At 33.6% G+C, this 21,551-nt stretch overlaps 1 protein-coding gene across 1 annotated transcript; it reads left to right on the plus strand.

Annotated features, from left to right (window-relative positions):
- The first annotated feature begins 3,369 nt into the window (after nt 1-3,369).
- LOC137832633 (zinc finger CCCH domain-containing protein 37) lies at nt 3,370-19,335 on the plus strand. The gene is made up of 11 exons (XM_068640910.1): nt 3,370-3,895; nt 5,120-5,358; nt 6,878-6,937; nt 7,038-7,163; nt 7,242-7,454; nt 11,825-11,862; nt 12,037-12,083; nt 12,161-12,291; nt 18,007-18,066; nt 18,448-18,579; nt 18,969-19,335. The coding sequence occupies exons 1-11, from the start codon at nt 3,634-3,636 to the stop codon at nt 19,113-19,115; spliced, it is 1,455 nt and encodes a 484-aa protein (XP_068497011.1). The 5' UTR covers nt 3,370-3,633; the 3' UTR covers nt 19,116-19,335.
- The last annotated feature ends 2,216 nt before the right edge of the window (nt 19,336-21,551 follow it).

Here is a 21,551-nt window from a genome sequence, read left to right on the forward strand (position 1 = left end):
TAAATTAAATTCATACATAACACAACCACTGACCAAACCGCAAAATGAAAAAAAAAAGTTTTATATCTCAGCCAATCAAAATTGCATCCCAAGTTTCTTTGTAGTTGTGTTGAATACAAAATAAAAGGTGAAACCTAGTTAATTGATGAATATGAGAAAAAATTGTTAATGAAGACACAAGGATCCACCCACTAAAGAAAAAAAGGGGGAAAATTGATGTAAAGAGGAAATTAAATTGTAGATTTGCAATTCCACAATTAATATTATTGCTTAAGAGAGTGTTCTTCAGTTAAGAAATTGAGATTTTAGCCTTTTCAAAAAATAAAGGGCCTAAAGCTTTGTTGGTGAAGAAGCATAATGATGGAGGAGGAAGAAGACCAGCAAAAGCTTCCAGATCTGACGAAGGAGCTAGTCCACCACTTGCTATCCCAAAACCTCCCCTCCAATTCCATACCACTAAAGCCTAACTCTCCCAAATTCTTAACTTTCTCCGCTATGCCCTTCGCCTTGCCACCCACGCCAATTCTGCAAACGCACTCTTCTTTACCGACCTCTTCTCCAAATTTTCCTCCAAAGCCCAAAAGAACAACAATAAATGGGTCTTCGACATCAACATCGTATTTCTTAACAAACTAGAAGACGGGTACGACGAGAAATTGAGTTTGGGATTAGGGTTTGTGCAGAGGGAGAGATAATATTCAAAAGTTAAAAATAAATATAATTAATAATTAATTATAAACGTGACATAATACGTGGACTCAATCTATGCCTGGCTGTGCCACATTGTGTGTCACCTCATTACCTCTTAACATAAGGGACCAAATTGCATACTTTTTAAAAAAACTTGGACCAAATTGATTTTTTTAAAACCCGGTAGTAAATTGAATATTGACCCCTAAATGTAGGGACAAAAAGGTAATTAAACCTTAACTTAAATTATTTTTACCAACACAAAAATATTTTGTAAAGTAACTTGTTTTTGGAACCTTGAGCTTAAAAGCTACTTCAACTATTTTGTAACTTAATTAATTCTCTTTTATTAATATTCCTTATATTTTAGTATATTTTTTATATTTTAATACATTTGTTTTTGTTGTTTGACAGGATATAGTTTTAACATTTTAAGATATAAAATATTGTACATTTTTTAGTTATTATATATTTTTAGTATTTGTTAAGTTACATAGAAAAAATTGTAAAAAAAAATGCTTAGTTACCTTTTTAGTCTCTATGTTAAGAGTCAAAAGTCAATCTCGTCTCTAAATTTTTAAAAAGTTCAATGCGATCCCAACTCTTTTTAAAATGGTTAAATGAGGTCCCTTTTGTTAGATTATCTTCAACGACGTTAAATGTATAATGACCTAATACACAGAGTGGCACAAAGTAGTACACATGGACAACTGTATAGTGGTGGAGTGAGATTTTCCCCTTTTATGTTGTTGCCTAGGTCACCTTCCCCTTCATTGAGTGTGTTATGCTTTTATGGTGGGTTGAGATGTTTGTTTCAGTGCTCATCAATGTTTAGGGATCATTCTTTATCATGTTGTAGTTGTAATGGACAAAATCAATGTAAATTTGTTCATGGTGGTGGGAGTAGGAGTTTTTTCGCTACATCCATTCACCATTGTGGAAATTTTGTTGTATTGAGAACAACAAAAACTGTTAAGAATGGTGGAAAAAAAATTGGGGTTGTCCTAAGTATAAGGTTAGATTTATGAAACTTTGTTTTGTTAAACCTACATATTTTCTTTCAAAGTTATTGATTGATTTGGTTTTATGGTTTTGTTGAAAATCAAAGAAGCAATGACATAGTACTGGGTTGCAATTTCTTCAAATGGTGTATTAAAGAGGTTGACGATGAAAGAGATGCAATTAGTTTGAGACAAATGAATAAGATATACAATCTAGAGCAATGTGTCAAGGGGTCCAAAAAATGAATTTAGTCTTGTTAGTGGTGGTGTTTTTACTTGTTGTAATTAACATTATTATGTTGTCAATGTTGATAAAATTCCATTAAGATATGTTTGTATTAAGTATACCAAAGTTGTGTATCTTTTGGTACTATAATGTTAAATGACTTAATGTAATGTTTAGTTCAAGCAATGAGTGTGTAATGTTAGATTGTTGCCATATTTTTATTAAGTATATTATGAAGTAAAGGAATGAGAATGTGAGTTCATGATGTGAAAAGAAGCCAACATACTTAACAAATTGTGGTGGAAATACATGTAGCTAAGAACAACATATGTCAGTTACAATTGTACTTCATAATACATTGAAGTACATTTCAATCTGTTGACCCACTTAGGGTCTCCCTGCATAATCCGCGACCCGCGCAGACCAAGTGCGTTAAAAATCTAAAAAAAATTGTTTGCACCCCATAATGCAGTCTCATATTTACCAAAAAATCTAAAATTATTCATTCCAAATTCTACAATTCAGAATATAAATTTGTATTATGGATTGTGCAATCTGGAATATTGTACAACCTGAAACACAAATTTTAACTTCTAGATTTTGTAACTTGAGAAGCCTCTAAATTCTACATTCCGAAATTAAAGAAAAAACATTTAATGAAAAATGGCAAAGGGTAATTTGAGTATTTTTGAAGTATGGGTGCAAGAAGAAAGACATGGAGGTGCAGGAAGAAACTCCTCTGAGTCCTTAATTCATAATACCTTCATGATATTCGATAATGGTTTTTTAATATTTAAGAGTGTTTTTTGTCTTTCTAAAATACATAAATTGTTTAGGTTTTAATATTCATTCAATGCAGTAGTTAGATCTTAACTTTTTTATAATAAAATTTAAATATAGTATTCTATATTATACATATATATGTATATATAATTTTAAACTATTTTTCAAATTAAAATAGTAATAATGTGTCTGCATGTATTACCTTAAAAAATATATATATTTAATGAAATATTTTATTAGTTAATTTATTAATACGATTAAAATTCAAATTTTATTAAAAATCAAAACATTGTAATAACTCTTCTACCCATATCTTTTATATCGTGAGAATAATAATGTAAGATCATTTATCCAATTAATCTAAATAAGAAGAATTAATTTAATATAAAAAAATAAATTTAGTCAAAAATTTATATTTTCATTAATTAAAAAAAATTATGTAGACCGACTCGCATGTTCACATACAACCTCTTACACAAGAGAGATTAGTAAAATTAATTTGCATTTTTTTTTGCATGGGACGAGCCGATAGGAGACGAGTTGTCATTCTATAGTAGATTCTATAGTAGATTATGTTTTTGATGAGCATAATCTATTGAAAATCAAGGATTAATATGTCTATTTTGTTTGAAGAATGAGTATTTTAACAAGAATCAAGGATAGAACCTTGGATAGACCTTTTGTCACTAGATCAAGAGGTTGCAAGTGAAGGCAAAAAGGCAAAAAGTTAAAAGAGAGTGAAAAAAAAAGGTGTGGTGTGGTGAGCTTTCACCAGCCCCTGTAAAATCCCACTAAACACTGATGCAAACCCTTTCTGCAAAGTGAAATCTCACTCAGTCACTCACTCTCTCTTATAAGCAACCACAACAGCAACACAAGCATTTTTTCCGTGAGTGACAGTAACATCGTTTTCTCGTTTCTGTTTCCGTCGAAATGGAAAACCACATCTACTCCTCCTACAGCCCTTCCACCAACTACCGATTCCGCGACCCCGACCCCTCCACCATGTTCCTCTCCCACCACCACCACCGCGCCGCCGACTCCGCCTCCCTCCGCTTCTCCTCCTCCCTCGCCGACGACATTGCCCCGCCTGGCGTCACCTCCCGCGTAGCCTCCTCCGCCGCCGCCAACTACCTCTCCCCCTGGGCCTCCTCCGCCGCCACCTCCTCCCTCGACTTCAAACGCTCCTCCGAGGGTTAGTTTCTCACGTTTCCCCTTTTTTTTTTTTCCTTATTTACTTTTTTTTTCTAGGTCAGAAGTGCTTGTTTCCGTAGATTGCCTTTTAGAACTGACTGATTCGTTATTTCTCCATGTTTAACCTAACTGGACTAAGCTATTCAGTTTAGGTTAAACTAAAAATGAAGTAACCGAGATTTCACCGAGTCCTCTTGTTATGTTGTAATCTACGAATTTCGGTTGTAAGTGCATGTTTGAGTGGGTTGTTTTTTGAGAAAAAAAAAGGAGGTTTTCTTTTAGTATTAGAAAAGGGTTTGTTTATTTATTTCTCCACGGTGAACCAAACAGGGACTGAGTAAATGAGCTCAATGCTGTAATGCTGTGTTTACTTTAAAATGAAGTAACCGAGATTTCACTCGTTGTGTGTAGTTCTTGAAGCACGTGTTTGTTGTTTCAGTTTTCTAGGAAGATAAGCTTGGTAAATGGTGTTTATGTTTGAGATGATAAGATAGGTGGTTGTGAGGGTGAGGATGTGATGCACATCATAGCACTGTCGTGTTGTGCAGAGTAGTGTAGTGTGTATTGGCTGTTGTGTTGTTAGTATTTTACCCTTGTTTTTAAGTTTTAGTGATTAATTAGAGTTTTGGCCACCAGAGTATCCAGGTTAAATTTCATTGTCGCTGGTTATGAAGGATTTTGGCTGCCAGCACAGGGTTAGTTATGGATATGATTTTGGAATCTCAATTGATGATGCAGATTGGTGGCTGGTCTAGCGAATAAGCAAAGATATGCTCAGGATAGATTCTGTTATTATTGAATGCATGCAACTTGTTATGAACAACATTGATAACAGTAGCTAAAGAGAGAAAAAAGAGTGCTAGGGTTTCCTTTTTTTGTTCGTGCGTTACTTGTTACTTACCGACAAGGCGAGGCTGACGATTGTGTACTTCAATTCATCCATATAGTTAATACTTTACGTATTTTCAGGAATATGTCATGTTATGTGGTTGATATATATTTTTTTACGTTATTTTGATATAATATCAATAAATGTATACTTACGGCTTTTGTCGAATCTCAGTGAACATTAGTCATTTCATTTTTTATTTTTTATATAAAGTATATCGGTTATATTTACTAACGTATGCTTTTTGTAGAAAATTATTTTCTTAGCCAAACTTATAACGTAACATTATACGTTTGCTTTGGTTTTTTGTATATACCCGCCTATTATGTACTATAGCTCTCTACCATCCAACCATTTTGGGTACAATTGGGCAAAGTGAAGCTTGGTATTCTACAAACTCACTGGCCAAGCGCCCTAGATATGAAAGTGCTTCCAATATGACTATATATCCACAGAGGCCAGGAGAGAAAGATTGTGCCCACTATATGCTCACGAGAACCTGTAAGTTTGGAGATAGCTGCAAGTTTGACCATCCTGTTTGGGTTCCTGAGGGTGGAATCCCGGATTGGAAAGAGGTGACTGTTGCTATTATTATCACTATTATTATTTTTATGCCTATGAAAATTATATCATATTGTATAGTACATTTACTATTGGTAATTGTAAAGTTAACATGTATTCTTACGATTCTATATTTTATAGAAAGTTATAGAGTTAAACATATGTGAATGTATAGCGGAGTATTATATACCAGTTTCAAAAAAAAATCAATGTTTTATATTGGTTACATTTGTAGTAAAAACCCTCAATTTCTATTTTTTTCAGTGTGAACACTGTATAGAAATATTTATTACTTATAATAGAGTAAAATTATAAATTATAACAATAAATTAACACTACCAAAATATTCTAGTACAATAGTTCTTGTATTACCATATATATTCTAATAATATTAAAGATTAATGGCTAATTATAATATCTCAATGTTTTTGCCAGAGGCTGGAACATGCAAATCATATGAATGAACCTTGTTATAAATTTAGCTTGAGGGCTTATCAGATACTCAGTAAAGATATGATTCTTAGTCATTTGAACTAACAAAACTAGTGGAGACGAGAGATACATCTTGGCATGTTCTACTTTTTAATAAAATAGGAACCTCACATTTTATCTTTAGTTGTCTCATTAAAAACCCTTTATCAAGGGTAGAGCTAATAATATCTTTGTTTAACTGTAAGATAATTTAGACTTGTGTCTTCAATACTTCCTGGGATTTGATAGTGGCCAACCGTATTTGGGATTTAGAGGGACTGTGGGAGTTTCCACAAATGTGAAATGGGGATTTAGAGGGACTGCATATACTTTCTTCTTGGGCACCCTGTGCAGGATACATGAGGGGGAATATCAGACAGGTTGAGAACTTGGTTTACTGACCGCAGTGTGTGTGGAAAAGGGAAAAGAGTGGGATATTCTATTAAGCTATTAGTGTAAGAAAGTTAGTGGGGAAGGTAAAGAAGCGTAAATTCTGTAATTTTTATGAAGGAGGTTATTACCCTCAAATGCTGCATTATCTTTCTTAATTTTACTTTCTATATCCTTGTTCTGAGCTGATAATCCTGTAATATCAGTGGTGGGCACTTTCTACATCTAATTTAATGAAACCATATTTTTATTTCTGGGTACTAATTGGTATGTGAGATTTTAATTTGGGATCTGTGGTGATATTGTTTCACTTATTTGATTTGGCAACTTAATATGCATTAGTCTATGTACTTCCCGTGTAACTTTATCAGAATGATCTTTTACTACAATGTTAATCAATTTTTCTCTAGAAGTATCTAGTACCCTTTGAAGTTTAGGATAGGTGTGGCAAAGATTGTGTTTAAAACCTACATGGGCTGCCTATTTTGTATCCTACGACCACTCTTGTTCTAGTTATCTCATGTTGTGAGTAAATATTTTGTTTCTTACCTTTCTTATTTTTTCTCTGCTGGTATTGGGTTTTGATCTTAAAAGGTTAAATATTATTATCTAGAAAATTTGGTTTGCACTAATTTGTTGACAATGCACATGGTTGATTCGTACCTGATTTAGGTTCCAAATGTTGTTACAAGTGAAACTCCTCCTGAGAGACCAGGGGAACCAGATTGTCCAGTGAGTAGAATTTTCAATTTATTTTCTCCTTCCTTTTTTTCTCTCTCTTCGTTTGTATTTGGGCATTTTCTAATTCATTTGAATCCAATATACTTTGCAGTACTTTCTGAAAACTCAGAGATGCAAGTTTGGTTCGAAGTGCAAATTTAATCATCCTATGGTTTCCTCTGAAAATGAGGATATATCTTCTGGCTTACCCGAGAGGCCATCAGAGCCCCCTTGCACGGTTAGTAATATACATTTTCCATTAACATGAGATTTTACTTGTCTGTATGGCTTACGCCATGTTTTAATATTTATGCAGTTCTACATGAAAACTGGAAAATGTAAATTTGGTGCTGCTTGCAAATTCCATCACCCCAAGGATATCCAGATTCAGTTGTCTGATGAGTTTAGTCATACTGCTGCACAGACAGAGACAAGTTCTATGATAGGAGGGGCATTTGGAGATATACAGCCAATTAAGTCTCTTATATCTCCATCATTGCAAAATAGCAAAGGACTTCCAGTAAGACTGGTAAATCTTTATCCTTTGCTGCCCATTCTTTGATCAAAGGAAAGACAGACCAATTCATCTAGTATCATATTCTTTTCAAATTTGTTGATTTTTCCAATTCATTCCATTATTTGCTAGCTGTATGCTGCTTTGAACTGCTGACCCAAATTAATAATTGTAGTAGAAATTATGATATTGAATTTGAGGGATTTGATTGGTTTTGTTTGGCTATGTAACTAAGACTTTTTCTAGGCTACAATCTGCATAACTAAAGTTCTTCTTCATACTTTTACTTTGATGGTATATGACATTATAACTTACAGAAATGCTAGGAACACATAAATTTTATAGTTAGTAAATTTTAACCAGTTGAAGAGGGTGTGTTCAAAAGATTGTGTTCCTTGCACTCCTCTAACTTATATTATAAGTGGTGTAATTATAGAACTGAGGAGCAAATTCTTTGTAATAAGGAATATCTAAATTATATATGTATTAGTCGGAACATTTTTATTCCTGTATCATAGTTTTTGTTATTGGAGGATATCATATCTTCTCTATTTATTTGTATTCATTTCATTATCTCAATATAAATAAAGCATTTGTGTTGTCTCAGAAACATCTAGTTTCAACTCAATGTCTCTCTCTTTCCTATAGTTTAACATGGTAATTAGAGCCTTTTTTCAAAAAACCGTATTGACTCGGTAGACTCATCATCTTCAGAAGATTTTTCTTTTGGCAAACATTTCTCTCAAGTTTGTGTGCATTATTCTGGCGACCTCCATTTGCTTTGATGAGCACAAGGTTGGGATTGTGCTGCATAATCTATCTAACCGTACAAATGTTGACATGATCCACCCATCCATGAGCCCTCACATGCGTCTTCTTCCCTACAACTTCACATCTCCAATCAAGAAGTTTGGTGGTACATGAAGACAACAACTTGCGCCTAGGTCGCCTCCTCCATGCACTCCTACCCTTGTGGTGGTGGCTTCATCGAAGTTTATTTAGTGGTCTGATCTACTTTTCTCAGATTATTTGTTTTTCTAATTTTAAGAAAAAGAAAATGTCTTCGAGCACCTAATCAACATCTAGAACATACCCTTTCGTATTTTTTAACCATATTGTTAATATTGAGAAGATGGACTAGTCTAACTATAAAACTTGGGCTTCCAAATTGGGTCATGCTTAGGTGGGTTAGCCCACAAATATCTCACTACAACTGTGAAATCCATTTCTACAACACAATGTGAATGATGTATATACATTTATGTATAACTATGTAGTGTTATTAAATCCACTATTCACACCTCTCTTTTTTTCGTCCTCATGGGATGTGTGCATCAGCTTGGAGTAGTAAGGTCTATGCCTTTTATACCAGTGACACATGATGTCTATATAGTGTGTGCAAAGACCTATTGACACTTTTTACTCCACAATGATTGAAGGGTCCTATGTATGCTTCGGCAACTTCATGCTACCTTACATGATGTTAATGAGCTCCTTCCTCCATGTAAAGAAGGAACTTTAACTGCAGAACACTTTTATGACCTTGGGCTTGTATGACTTGCCACAAGAATATGCTACTACCCTCGTCAGATTTTGGAATCACTAGTAAGTAACCCTATTATAACCTATGTGCATCCATGCTCCTCTGTATTCCTCAGGAAATAAACATGGAGACACATACTTCATCTGTTGGGTAAAATATTGCCTTTACATCACAAATTAATAATTTTATACTCTTTTGCACAATAATTCTAAAAACTATCCAATATGTGACCATTATCTCCACTGGACATACCATTGATAAGTGTTAAAAATGCATGGGAAAGACTTTATCAAATGGTGAGACACGTCAATCTCCTAGTAACATTGCCTTGGTGGCACTGGTAATTCATTTGTTTTCTCTTTTAATCTCTTTCTTGGTGCTTGGGCTATAACTTTGGTACAACTAATTTGGTAATCATTCTTTTTTCTCTTTCTTTGCTACTATTCTAACTTTGCCTTTTATAACGGTTATCAATGGTTCACAAATACAAGATTGCGACATTGGCACTGCCCAACCCCTTCTATTCTTTACTATTGATTTTGTTCTTTATGTCCCTAATTGCCCTTTTAGTTTATTTCCTGTCACCCAATTGACCTAATCCCATGACATTAACTTCACTTTCACTAAAACAATGTTACCTTGCAGGATCGAATATTGGGCAAAATGACTCTTAGAAAGTGGACTTTAAGTTTAACTCAACTTTACAAAATTGGCGTTAGGTGAGATTTGCACTCACTTAAATGTTATAACTTTGTCATATCTCTAGTCGATGTAGGATTTCCAATCTCACAAAATTGGCTTGTAAGGTGAAATTTGCTATCACTTATATATTACAACTTTGTCATATCTCTAGTCGATGTAGGATTTCTAACACACCCTCTCATGTTGAAGTTTCGTCATCTCGAGCATGAGACTAAATATTTATGGATGGTTCAATAATGGATGACATTATAGTCCCAATAAGCCTCACTAGGATAGGTTCCAATACCATCTTAAAATGTAAATTTTAAATCTAACTCAACATAACAAATAGGCTTGTTAGGTAAGATTTACACATTATAATTTAACTATATCTCTGGTCGATGTTTGATTTTCAACAACGTTAGATGTGAGTCACATGACTTTTACTATCTCCATCACCATTGGTATGTGCTTGTGTTGTTCTCCAATGATGTATGCACAATTATACTTTGATGAGATGTGTGCCTTTCAAAGTAGTGGTATTTAGGAGTTGGTTCCTCTTCCAATCGAAACATCAATTTTTGGGTGTTGGTAGTTGTATACTCTTGAAACAGGACCTAATGGTAAAATTGATGGTTCCTTGTAGCCAAAGAATACACACAAATCTATGGATAAGATTATATTGATACCTTCTCTTTTGTTGCCAAAATGACATCTATACGACTTCTCTTATTTATTGTAGCTATTTTCACTAGACTTTGTTTCAACTTATCAAGAATGCACATCTACATTGTGATTTTGATAACGAAGTCTACATGGAGCAACTTCCTCAATTTGTTGATTAGAGGGAGTCATCAAATATGGTATGTTGTCTTTGTAGATCCTGTGCATGGTTTGGGTGTTTTCGAACTCTCATCCAACAGTTTAGAATGATACAAAGTGATGGTGATAATTCTCTATTTTATCATCATTTTCCCTAACAATATATCTACCTCATTCTATATGTGGACGAAATTGTTAATGTGATAAGGAGGGTATTGTCCAACCTAAACAATATCATTCTCAATAGTTCTAATCAAAAGATCCTAGATACTTGAGATAATAGGGATGTTAAAAGCTAAGCTTATGACATGTCAATGGATCGAGTGTCAAACTTGTACTTGACCAAGGAGAATTGTCTTCTAATCTTGTGAGATATAGACAACTTAGTGGTAAGCTAAATTATCTCACTATGACTTATCCTGACACTGCCATTGCAGTGAGCATAGTAAGTCAACTTTTATACTCCTTTTCAATACCATTAGGATGCAATTGTACAGATTTAGAGTATATTAAGAGTGCTCCTAGCAAAGGCCTCATTATGAAAATAAGGGAAATACTCAAATTGTTGGATATTTTGACGTCAACTAGGTAGGGTTACCAAGTGATAGATGCTCCACTTTAGGGTATTATATTCTTGTTGGAGGTAATTTAATATCATGGAAATGTAAGAAACAAAATGTCGTGGCAAGATCAAGTGCAGAAGCAGAATAGAGGACAAAGACATTAGTCACCTGCGAGCTTGTATGTCCAAACCAACTTCTCAAAGAGCTTAAATTTGACGAAAATTCCCAAATGCACATTATATATGACAATCAAACAACTTTACACATTGAGGTAGATTGTCATTTCATTAGAGAAAAGTTTTCAATTTATCAACTATAGTGTATAGTTGGCTAACATATTCATCAAGTCTATAGGAGGGCCAATGATTGATCATGTTTGTTGTAAGCTGAGAATATATGACTTATATGTTTAGCTTGATGGGCAATACTATAATTATAGAAATAAGGAGCAAATCCTTTATAATAAGGAATTTATGTTATATATGTATCATTAGAAACATTTTATTTATTCACGTATCACTTTGTTATATTAGAGGATTTCAAATATCTTTTATTTATTATTTATTATATTCATTGTTTACTCAATGTAAATAAAGTCTCTGCACTCTCTCAGAAGCACACGGTTTCAGCTTAAAGTTTCTCTTTTTCTATAGTTTTACAGTAAAGTACTCATACACTCCTTGGCTTCTAGCTTATGAGGACTTTTTCCTCTACTAATTTATTGCCTTCATTTTATTTAAAGACTGTGTTTTTATTGAGGAATTCTCTCCTGACAGGGGGAAGTGGATTGTCCATTCTACATGAAAACGGGCAGGTAAGTATTGGTTTATTTTCAATTGGTTTCATAAATATAGAGAAAGTATTTATTTTACCATAGCTCTCATAGGAAAATGCAAAAAAGTGATTATTTCTCCAAAATAAGCTAATCAAAGCACATGTGTTCTTTGGATTAAATATCCTTAATATTTTTTTCATTCATATGAATCAGTTGCAAGTATGGTGCCACTTGCCGCTACAATCATCCTGACAGGAACGGTAAGTATAACGTATTGATTGTTCATAAATTTTCCTTTCTAAACAACTATTTCACATGATCGTGTACATTCATGCAGCAATTAATCCTCCCATTGCTGGATTAGGCGCTTCTATTTTGCCATCCTCAGCTGCTAGTCTGAATATTGGACTTCTTAGTCCAGCTGTGTCTGTCTATCAAGCTTTTGACCCAAGGCTGTCAAATCCAATGGTAATGTAGAAATTGCTACTGTACTTATTCTGGTTGAGGATTGACTAATGCAAATTGCAAATAATGTTATCCCTGATGCTCATTATTTGGGGTAGGGGCTGGAGTTGTAGATGCTTCTAGCTAAGTTTCTTGAATGTATTGTATATTTCTGGTTATCCACCAAATGAACACACATTTGTGTTAAGGCCCAGGCATGTAATGATTGGGAGTATAGTTTGATTCATATAGATTTCAAAATTCAATAAAGATGAGCTGGGCATATCCTATATCCTATATAGTATACAGTCAAACATGGAACATTTTGAGTCATTGCTTGATATATAGGAACGGATTTGTATTGGTGATAAGTGAACATGGTAAAAATAATATTTTTCTTAGTTATATTCTCAAAGGAGAATAATAGTTGAGTAATGTAGTTTTGCACATCTTCCATTCTGAATGAATATTAAGTAGTTCGGTATGGTTATTTGTGGGTGTGTACTATAGCCATTCATTTTTTTCTTTCATTGCTTTTGCCTCAAGTTTCGTTTTTGTTGTCTTCCATAGTTTGTTAACTTCACTTTCTTCATAAGGCATGTCCTATTGCAAAGGTTTATGAGAGAAGAAATAAAGGAAAGGGAAATAGAGCTATTTGATGCAATTACAAGTAGTTGAGAGTCAATTACCATGTCAGTAGAGTTAGTTGTTAAATAAGAGAGGTTATGTTTATATACATTTGGGGTTTAGAGAAAAGGGGCATGAAAAAGAAGTATTAGGTGGGAGGACACTGGTTCCTCGAAGAGCCAGAGTTGTTTTTTTTGGTTATTCGTTCATTAAAGGAAATATACAATGTTGTCTCTTTTATCTTTGAAAACTTATCTTTAGAAATATACAGAGTTGTTTTCTGATCCTGTTATAAACTGGTATGAGAGCTCATTTCGGGCTTCGTGGATGCTACTCATGGTGAACACAAGAATGATAGAGTCAAGAGTGGAAGCATTGCAGATGACATTAGCAAATGGGCTTCAATTACTAGAGGGTTTTGAAGAAAGATTAGATGCAAGATTGACCTAGATTGATGTAATTGGGAAGCCCGTCTTGCACAACAGGATTCATGCATGGAACATTTGGAAAAGATTGTGGAAAGATTCGTGAAAAAGGGAAGTGGAAAAAGTGTAAGTGTGGTAACTAACTACCATGAACCAGAGGGTTTCAATTGAGATCACACAAGAGGAGTTAGTAGGTGAAGAGTTTGTGGGAATTAAGAGTTGTGGCAAATGGAGGCAATTGGATATTGCAGTTTTTGAGGGAGATGCTATCAGGTGGACAGGTAAAGTGGAAAGATATTTCCATTTGAGAGGCCCGCAAGAAGAGGAGAAAATGGAAGTTGTTATGGTGGCAATCGAAAGAATTGTTTTTATCTTGGTTTCAATGTTGGGAAACGTGCAACCCAAACCAATCTTGGTTTGGTTTCAAGAATGCACTCCTTCAGAGGTTTCAACTTGTTTTGATGGGAGACGTATAGTATACGTGGTATATGAGGGAATAGGTATTATCCTACTTAAAGAGTAACAGAAGAATGGATATCAACACCTTCAAGATCAATTGTTGTAACAAATTCTTTTAATTCTCAATTTGCTTTCTAGAAGTGTAGTAATGAAATAAAGGCTATCACTTAGGGTTGCAACAGAGGAAACATTAAAAGGCTGATGCAATCAGAACACCAAGAAAAAAATTAAGGAGAGTGTTTTCGTTGTGATGAAAAATATAGATTAAATCATGTTTGCAAGAACAAACAACTCAATATCATGATGTTATTAGGGGGACAATAAGAAGAGGAAGAGCAGCATATAAGGGGAGTATTACTGAGCAGGAGAAGCAAGAAAAACAGCTATCACTGCACTGTGTAACAAGACTCACAACTAGAAGATATCTAAAGTTGTGAGGTCATTTGGTTGGAGGCAAGGTGGTGGTATTAATTGACTTGGGAGCAACTCGCAATTTTATTTCTATAGAATTGGTGACCAAACTCCAATTACCAGTAATTGATACAAGTCCATATTCGATTGAGGTTGGTGATGGCCACAAGATTGTGTGTAGAGGTATGTGGTGAAGGATTACTGCTAGAGTTGAAAGAATTAATAGTATGGCAAAACTTTTTCTTGTTTGGTTGGGGTGATGTGATTCCAATAGCAAGAGAATGATTCTTGACATTCTTAGGAATCAACTTGAGTTGGACAATAGTTAGACACTTTTTCTTAGAATTGGATCAATGTTCTAAGTCAAGAACTCACCAAAACTAGCACCAAATCCAAACTCATGGAAGTTCCAATTATTGTCAAATTGAACCGATTAAAATGAAAGAAGAAGCAATTGCACTGAATAGAATTAGCTTAGAACTGAAATGAACCGAACATAAAGGCTGGAAATGAATAAGAACAACAATGAACAGCAAGGAAACAAAGGAACCGAACCAAAACACCTAAGAATTGAAAACTACCGAACAGAAATTCAAGAACAACAAGCTAAACATGAACAATTGAAAGAGAAGGAAGGAAGGAGAAGAGAAAGCTCATGAAGATGGATGTATGGTTGGATGATCACGCCACTAGAAGGATGGAGACTCCTAGATGAGTGTGCAAGCCGCCACTTGAGGTAACCATGGAACCATCAAGATAAGACTAGTGAAGAAGGCACAAAGCTCTCCAATGCTCTCTCAAAAATTGAGTATAGTTTCTTTAGTCTAAATTCAAATCTGAAATGTACAAGGGCAGCACCTTAATTTATAGCCTAGAGGTGCTGAAATGCAAGCTAAAAGAATTCAAAATTCCCTCCTAAATTCAAATGAAAGTGGCGCCTAAACCAAGTCATGAGGAAGGTGTGATCTCTTCTCTCACTTTGGCACCTCCTTATTTACTCCTACACCTATCTACTAACACACCCCCCCTAATACTCCTAACTAAGGACCTAAAGATGCTTTAACAAAAGAGGTTTCTTATGTTTTCCTCTAAGCACCTTCAAACAATATTCTTTATTATTTAATACTTGGCCTTCCCCTTCATAGGATGGACTTGGGCTTGGGCTTGGGCCTCTCTTTATTTTATGTCTTCTTTTAATTTTGAGAAGATGGTGAATGGCCTCTTCCTTCATTAATAAAAATCTCCTTTACTTGATTCTCATCATGGGGTGTAGTTGATATTGTGTTGGGATTGGAATGACTACCTAGCTTGGCCAAATCAAGGCAGACTTTGATACTTTAACTCTCTAATTAAAAATTAATGGAGAAAAGTTGTTAAAAGTTTAACCTGAATTGATCAAATCTATAGTTTCTTTGAAAACTATTAGTGGGGTGTTGCAAGATGACGGTGAGGGGTACATTTTGGAATGGAAGCAAATATTAGATATAATAGAAGAGAGTACTAAGGTTGTTGAGTGATTGTTGAGTGAGTGCACATGGTTATTGATGAATATTCGCATGTTTTGAAGGTGGGTTCTCAAATACCAAATAGTAGATATCATACAAATATCCCCACCACTAGAAGATAGAGATTGAAAATGGGCGATGGAGATGTTGGGAGCAGGCTTCATTCGCCCAAGTGTAAGTCCTATTATTTTAGTCAAGAAAGATGCGAGATGACAATTTTGTGTTTACTATAGAGCTTTGAATAAAATTACAATACTTTATTCCAATCATAGAGGAGTTATTAGATGAGATTGGAGGAGCCACCATTTTTTTTAAGTTGGATCTTAAATCGGCAATCATCAAATAAGGATGCTGGAGGAAGATATTGAGAAAACAACTTTCCGAACTCATGATGGGCATTACGAATTCTTGGTGATGCTGTCTGGGTTGACAAATGCTCGTTCCAATCTTTAAAGAATAAGGTGTTAAAACCTTTTCTGAGGAAGTTTGTGTTATTATTCTTTTGACATTCTCATTTTTAACATCAATCAAGAACATATAGAGCATTTACATGAAATTTTGGAGGTATTGTCGCAACATGATATTGGAGTAAATCAAAAGAAGTGTTATTAGGCAACCATGTTTAGAATATATCGAACACATTATCTCTACTGAAGTCGTGGCAGCTGGCCCAAAGGAGCTAAAAGCAATGTGGTTGTGGCCAACTCCAAAAAACATAAAAGGTTTGAGAGGATTCCTTTGTCTTACTGGGTATTTAGATGCTTTGGGATGATGCAACACAAAGAGCATTTGAACAATTAAAAGTTGTTATCACAGCTTTACCTACATTGATTGTCCAGATTTCACTAAACAGTTTGGAGTCAAGGGCTATCTACTAGAGCACAACAAAAATCTATCTATGGAAGGGAGTTGATGGCTATTGTCTTAGCAATAAAAAAGTGGAGATATTATTTGTTAGGTGGTCATTTTATCATTCGAACAGATCAAATAAGTTTGAAAATTTTGTTAGAATGTTTCTTAAGTGAAGATCAATTTCGATGGGCCACAAAATTGATAGGTTATGATTTTGAAATTCAGTATAGACCAGGTAAGGAAAACTCAACGACTGATGCACTTTCATGATGTTCTTCTTTTGCTGCTTCATCAATGGTAACACTTGATGAATGGCACGATTGGGAGGAGGAAGTCCATAAGGATCCTCATTTATACAAAATCTTTCAAGAGATTTTTTCTATAACGATAGTCCATCCAAATTATAAGGTTAAAAGGGTCGTTTGTGTTGGAGATCTCACATCGACTAGAGATATATTTAATAGTATATAATGAGTCAGTTTTATCAGGATGAGTTAGGTTTAAAGTTCACTTCTTAATATGGTATTAAAGTCATTTAGAGCTTGTTCTAGCGAGAGTTTGTTGGGCTTATCAGGCCACTCACTATCGGACCACCCATAAATATATAGTCCCCCGCACGAGTTGACATGTCTCGGCGTGAGGGTGTGTGTTGGAGATCTAGAGATAAAGACATTTAATAGTATACAAATGGGTGCAAACCTCATCTTATGAGCTAGTTTTATAAGGTTGATTAGGCTTAAAGTTCAGTTTGTATTACAATGAGAGATTGGTACTCCCAAGAAATTCTTGAGAATCCCTACTTTCAAAAGAATTACATGATTTGTTTGGGTGGGCATTCAGTGTTTTTTTGCACATATAAACAAATAGCAGGATATGTATATTGGGTGAGTATAAGGGAAAGGGGAATAGAGCTATTTGATGTAATTACAAGTAGTTGAGAGTCGGTCATCATGTCAGTAGACTTAGTTGTTGAATAAGAGAGGTTGTATACACACACGTATGGGGTTTAGAGAAAACGGGCATGAAAAATAAGTTTTATGTGATAGGATACTGGACCCTCGAAGAGCCAGAGTTGTTTTTTCTGTAGTTTGTTCGTTAAAGGAAATATACAGTGTTGTCTCTTTTACCTCTAAAAACTTATCTTTAAGTTTTCTGATCCAGTTTCTATAAGCATTATATGCATATGATATGTTTCTCATAGAAAAATAAATGTTTGGGGTTCTAGGGTGGTGATGCCTCTTTTTCTGTCTTGTCTCTCAATAATGTAGGAGGACGAGTTTGAGATTTGCTCTTAACAACTCATAATATTTATCAACAAAATAACAAATAGAAAGAAGTGTGTTATTGGCTTAGAAGAGTAGTCATTCTTAAATTAATTCTAAACTGCATTTCCATGAGATGTCATTGTAGATGAATTACTCAAAACCTAATGTGTCTTGTGCATGTGGTATGTTTTCCAGTCTCAGGTGGGAATTGCAGAAAGTATCTATCCTCAGCGACCTGGCCAGATTGAATGTGATGTAAGCAAAGACTTATCTTATGTTCTAATAATTAGATTTCCACAGCCAATATGTATTTTGAATTTTTACATGTCGGCATTTATTTGTTGTGTCGTTTAGTATTAAATTTAAAAAATGCAGGGGGCTAATGGGTTCAATTCAGACCTATCTGTTTTACATAAAAACTAAATAAGGTAGGGTAGCCTTAATAATAATACCATGAAATAGGTTATATCAAGAATTATACAAAGTGTCTGGTTTTTAATTATATTATTTCATATAGAGAAAGATAATTATTAAATCTTCATGGAAACTTATTGATTTCCTGAACTTTCGTGTCTCACAACCTCTGATTAAATTCTAATTTCCTTTTACATATCTATTCAATGGTTTGCCGTGTAGTTTTACATGAAAACTGGCGAGTGTAAATTCGGGGAAAGATGCAAGTATCATCACCCAATTGATCGCTCAGCACCATCACTGTCAAAGCAGGCTTCTGTCAAGCTCACTCCTGCAGGATTACCTAGAAGAGAGGTATGTTAAATCTTTACCACGGGCATACTTCCAATTGTTGCTTTATTTGCATTTTTTTGCTAACTTCTTTCATTAGTTAGTCTGCATTTTCAAAAATTGTAAGTAAGATTGATAATATGACTAGTTTTAGTTTGGTTTTTTTGGTTTCAATCTATTTCAATTTACCTGAAATGTCGCACATTGCATGTAATGAGAGGTTACCAAATCAATCTTAGTAGATGCTGATTATGACCGATCTTATAAACACTGTTCCAGCAAATCGTCCATGTGAATTTTATCATTTGGACATAAGTTCTAACTCAAGTAGCATCCTCTTAACTAGCCTCAAAATTTCTATCAAAACAAGGTTATATTAAACAGTGTATGATGAATGTTTTGTCATTTGACAGGGTGCTGTTATTTGTCCATATTATTTGAAAACTGGAACATGCAAGTTTGGTGCAACCTGCAAGTTTGACCACCCACCACCCGGAGAAGTTGTGGAGATGGCAAAATCACAAGGAACATCAGCCGATGGAGGGGAAGCAGAAGACTGAAAAAATCTTCTGCTCCGGAACAGCAATTGAGATCTTCTTGCATGAAACTTCACTCTGTATTTGATTATCCCTTGAATTTTGCTTTCAATTTCGTACCATGGTATGAATCGCTGTGACTAATTTCTCTTTTGACTGCTGTAATGGTTAGTTGTAACCTACTAAGGCGCCCTTCATTCTAACTCATTTATATCCCAAAAATGAAAACATACATTGTGTTTAATCCTGCTTCAATTTTATGTATGACAGGTAATTTACAATTTTGATAATCGAATGCTTGATCTCTTTTTGTTTAAATGTAATAAAAAAATATTTATTTTTAAAGTGGTGATTTTCAACATATTACATTAACTTATTTTGATTTTTGTTGGGATAATAAGTATAATATTGAATTTTACTGATTTAAATCATTCAATTGATAATTTTTAATTTAAAAATATTTAATTTTACGTGCAGTTCATTAATATTGGCTTTTTGATTTTATAAAGTATTTAGTGAATGTTTTCACTAATTTTCAAATGCTTTTACTTTCATGAATTTCTTGGGTGCAAATATTAACTAGAAATTATAAATATCAAATTTGAATGGTTAATTTGTAACCAATTAATTTGTGAATTTTTAAAATTGTCCCCCATTTCGAAATAGAAAATTTGGAATTAAAAAATGCATTTTGAAAAAAAATGGATATAGATTGAAAAACCAAAATCCTATTAAAAAAATTCTGGAATACAAAAACTACATTCTGAAAAAAAAATCTGAAAAAAAAATCCGAAAAAATATAAATATGAAAATATAATACAGAATACAAAATCTAGAATGTATTTTTTTTTTAAAATATCATTTTACATAAATCATTGTGCGGAAAACAGTTACCTTCAGAAAATTACTTCTAAATGATATTAGACTTTCGTATTTGCTCATGTTCTTTTTCTAATATATTTTTTGTTCTTGATCTTATTCATCTTCCTTTTTGAGATCATCATCACTTTCTAAAGTTTATTTGAATAAACTTTTCATACAGAGACAAAACTTAATATTTAACTTACGTAAAAAGTAATTTATAAAAATTCTCTTGTATTAACTTTTGAAATATTATATGGTAAAGTTAAAAAGGAAAGCACTTTTAGAAACTACTTTTTATATATAAATCAATTCTAACTTACAAATAAAATTATTTTAATTTATAAAGAAACTCATTCCACCTTTTCCATTAAAAACAATTATAAACTAATTTAAACGTAAAAGAATTTAATTTAAAAAAATCACTTATTTTAGTTTTTTTTTCTATTTGAATACTTATAAAGAATATCTAACCTTGTCTTTAATTAGTAAGTTTTTTTTTTAATTCAAATGAGAAAAACTAACGAATTGTGACTGTACAATCCATGTGAATGCATGCATCAGAAAAGGAAATATTTCAAATTCAGGCGTTTTCTTTATCATATTTTGTACCTTTGTTTGTGAAAAAACCACTTCCCAAAATAACACCATACCATGAGTTGTGTCGTGTTTGATTCGTCCATGTAACATGCTCATAAGCTTTTTGAAGCCATCAAATCACGAGGACACATGAATTTGCTTCTCCTAAGTTTTCTAGACAGAACACTCATAAACTTGCACATGAAAAGTTAGGCACAACAATAGTAAAAAAAAAGTTCAACTCAATTGCCTTTTTAACAAAACTAAAAATCCATTAAAAAGGAGAAAAACAAGGTAATGCAATGACAAGCCTTATGTAAACCGAATCTTTCTCTAGAAATATCATACAATTGCAAATAATCAATTAAAAAAATATAAATTGATTACCAACGAGTATGTATACAAGTCAATTCATTAAATAGTTAAAATAATTGACTCCATATGACAAAGTTGTCCAACTTAACTATCCACTTAATATAATATATAACATTTTGTTTTTACTAAAATACAAAATTGTAATAAGTGATTTAGCTTAATCAAATTACTTCATTGAACTATGATAGAGTGAAAATGTTTTTAAATAAATAGTAAAAGAAAAAGATTGATAGGGAGAGTAAAAAAGGTTTAAGAATTAGCTAAGTTTGGATTTTAGAAGTCAAACTTAGGAAAGTTTCTCTAAGGAACTTGGGTAACAATATTTGGGGTTCAAGACCGATGTGAGTGAAATTTGAAATCATAGGAACAATGTCATTTTTAATAGGGGAAAGGCTGATGTGTCATAAGTATTTGTTATGGTTCAAGTCAAGGTTTGGTCTTGGTTTTATTCTAAGTCTCGCTTTAGGATGTTCTCATATTCTAATTGGTGTTTGGATCCAGTGTATATGAGGCTGACTATTTGATGTTTTGTTCATAGAGTTGGTTTTATGTTAGTTTTGAGGTTGTTCTATTTGTTAGGTTACTCTTGGGAGGGAGGAGGAGATGAGTTGTTTTCTTGTATAAAGGTTAGGTTACCCCTTAAGT

This window comes from Phaseolus vulgaris, chromosome 11 (assembly GCF_000499845.2).
Source record: "Phaseolus vulgaris cultivar G19833 chromosome 11, P. vulgaris v2.0, whole genome shotgun sequence".
In the NCBI taxonomy this organism is placed as follows: Eukaryota; Viridiplantae; Streptophyta; class Magnoliopsida; order Fabales; family Fabaceae; genus Phaseolus; species Phaseolus vulgaris.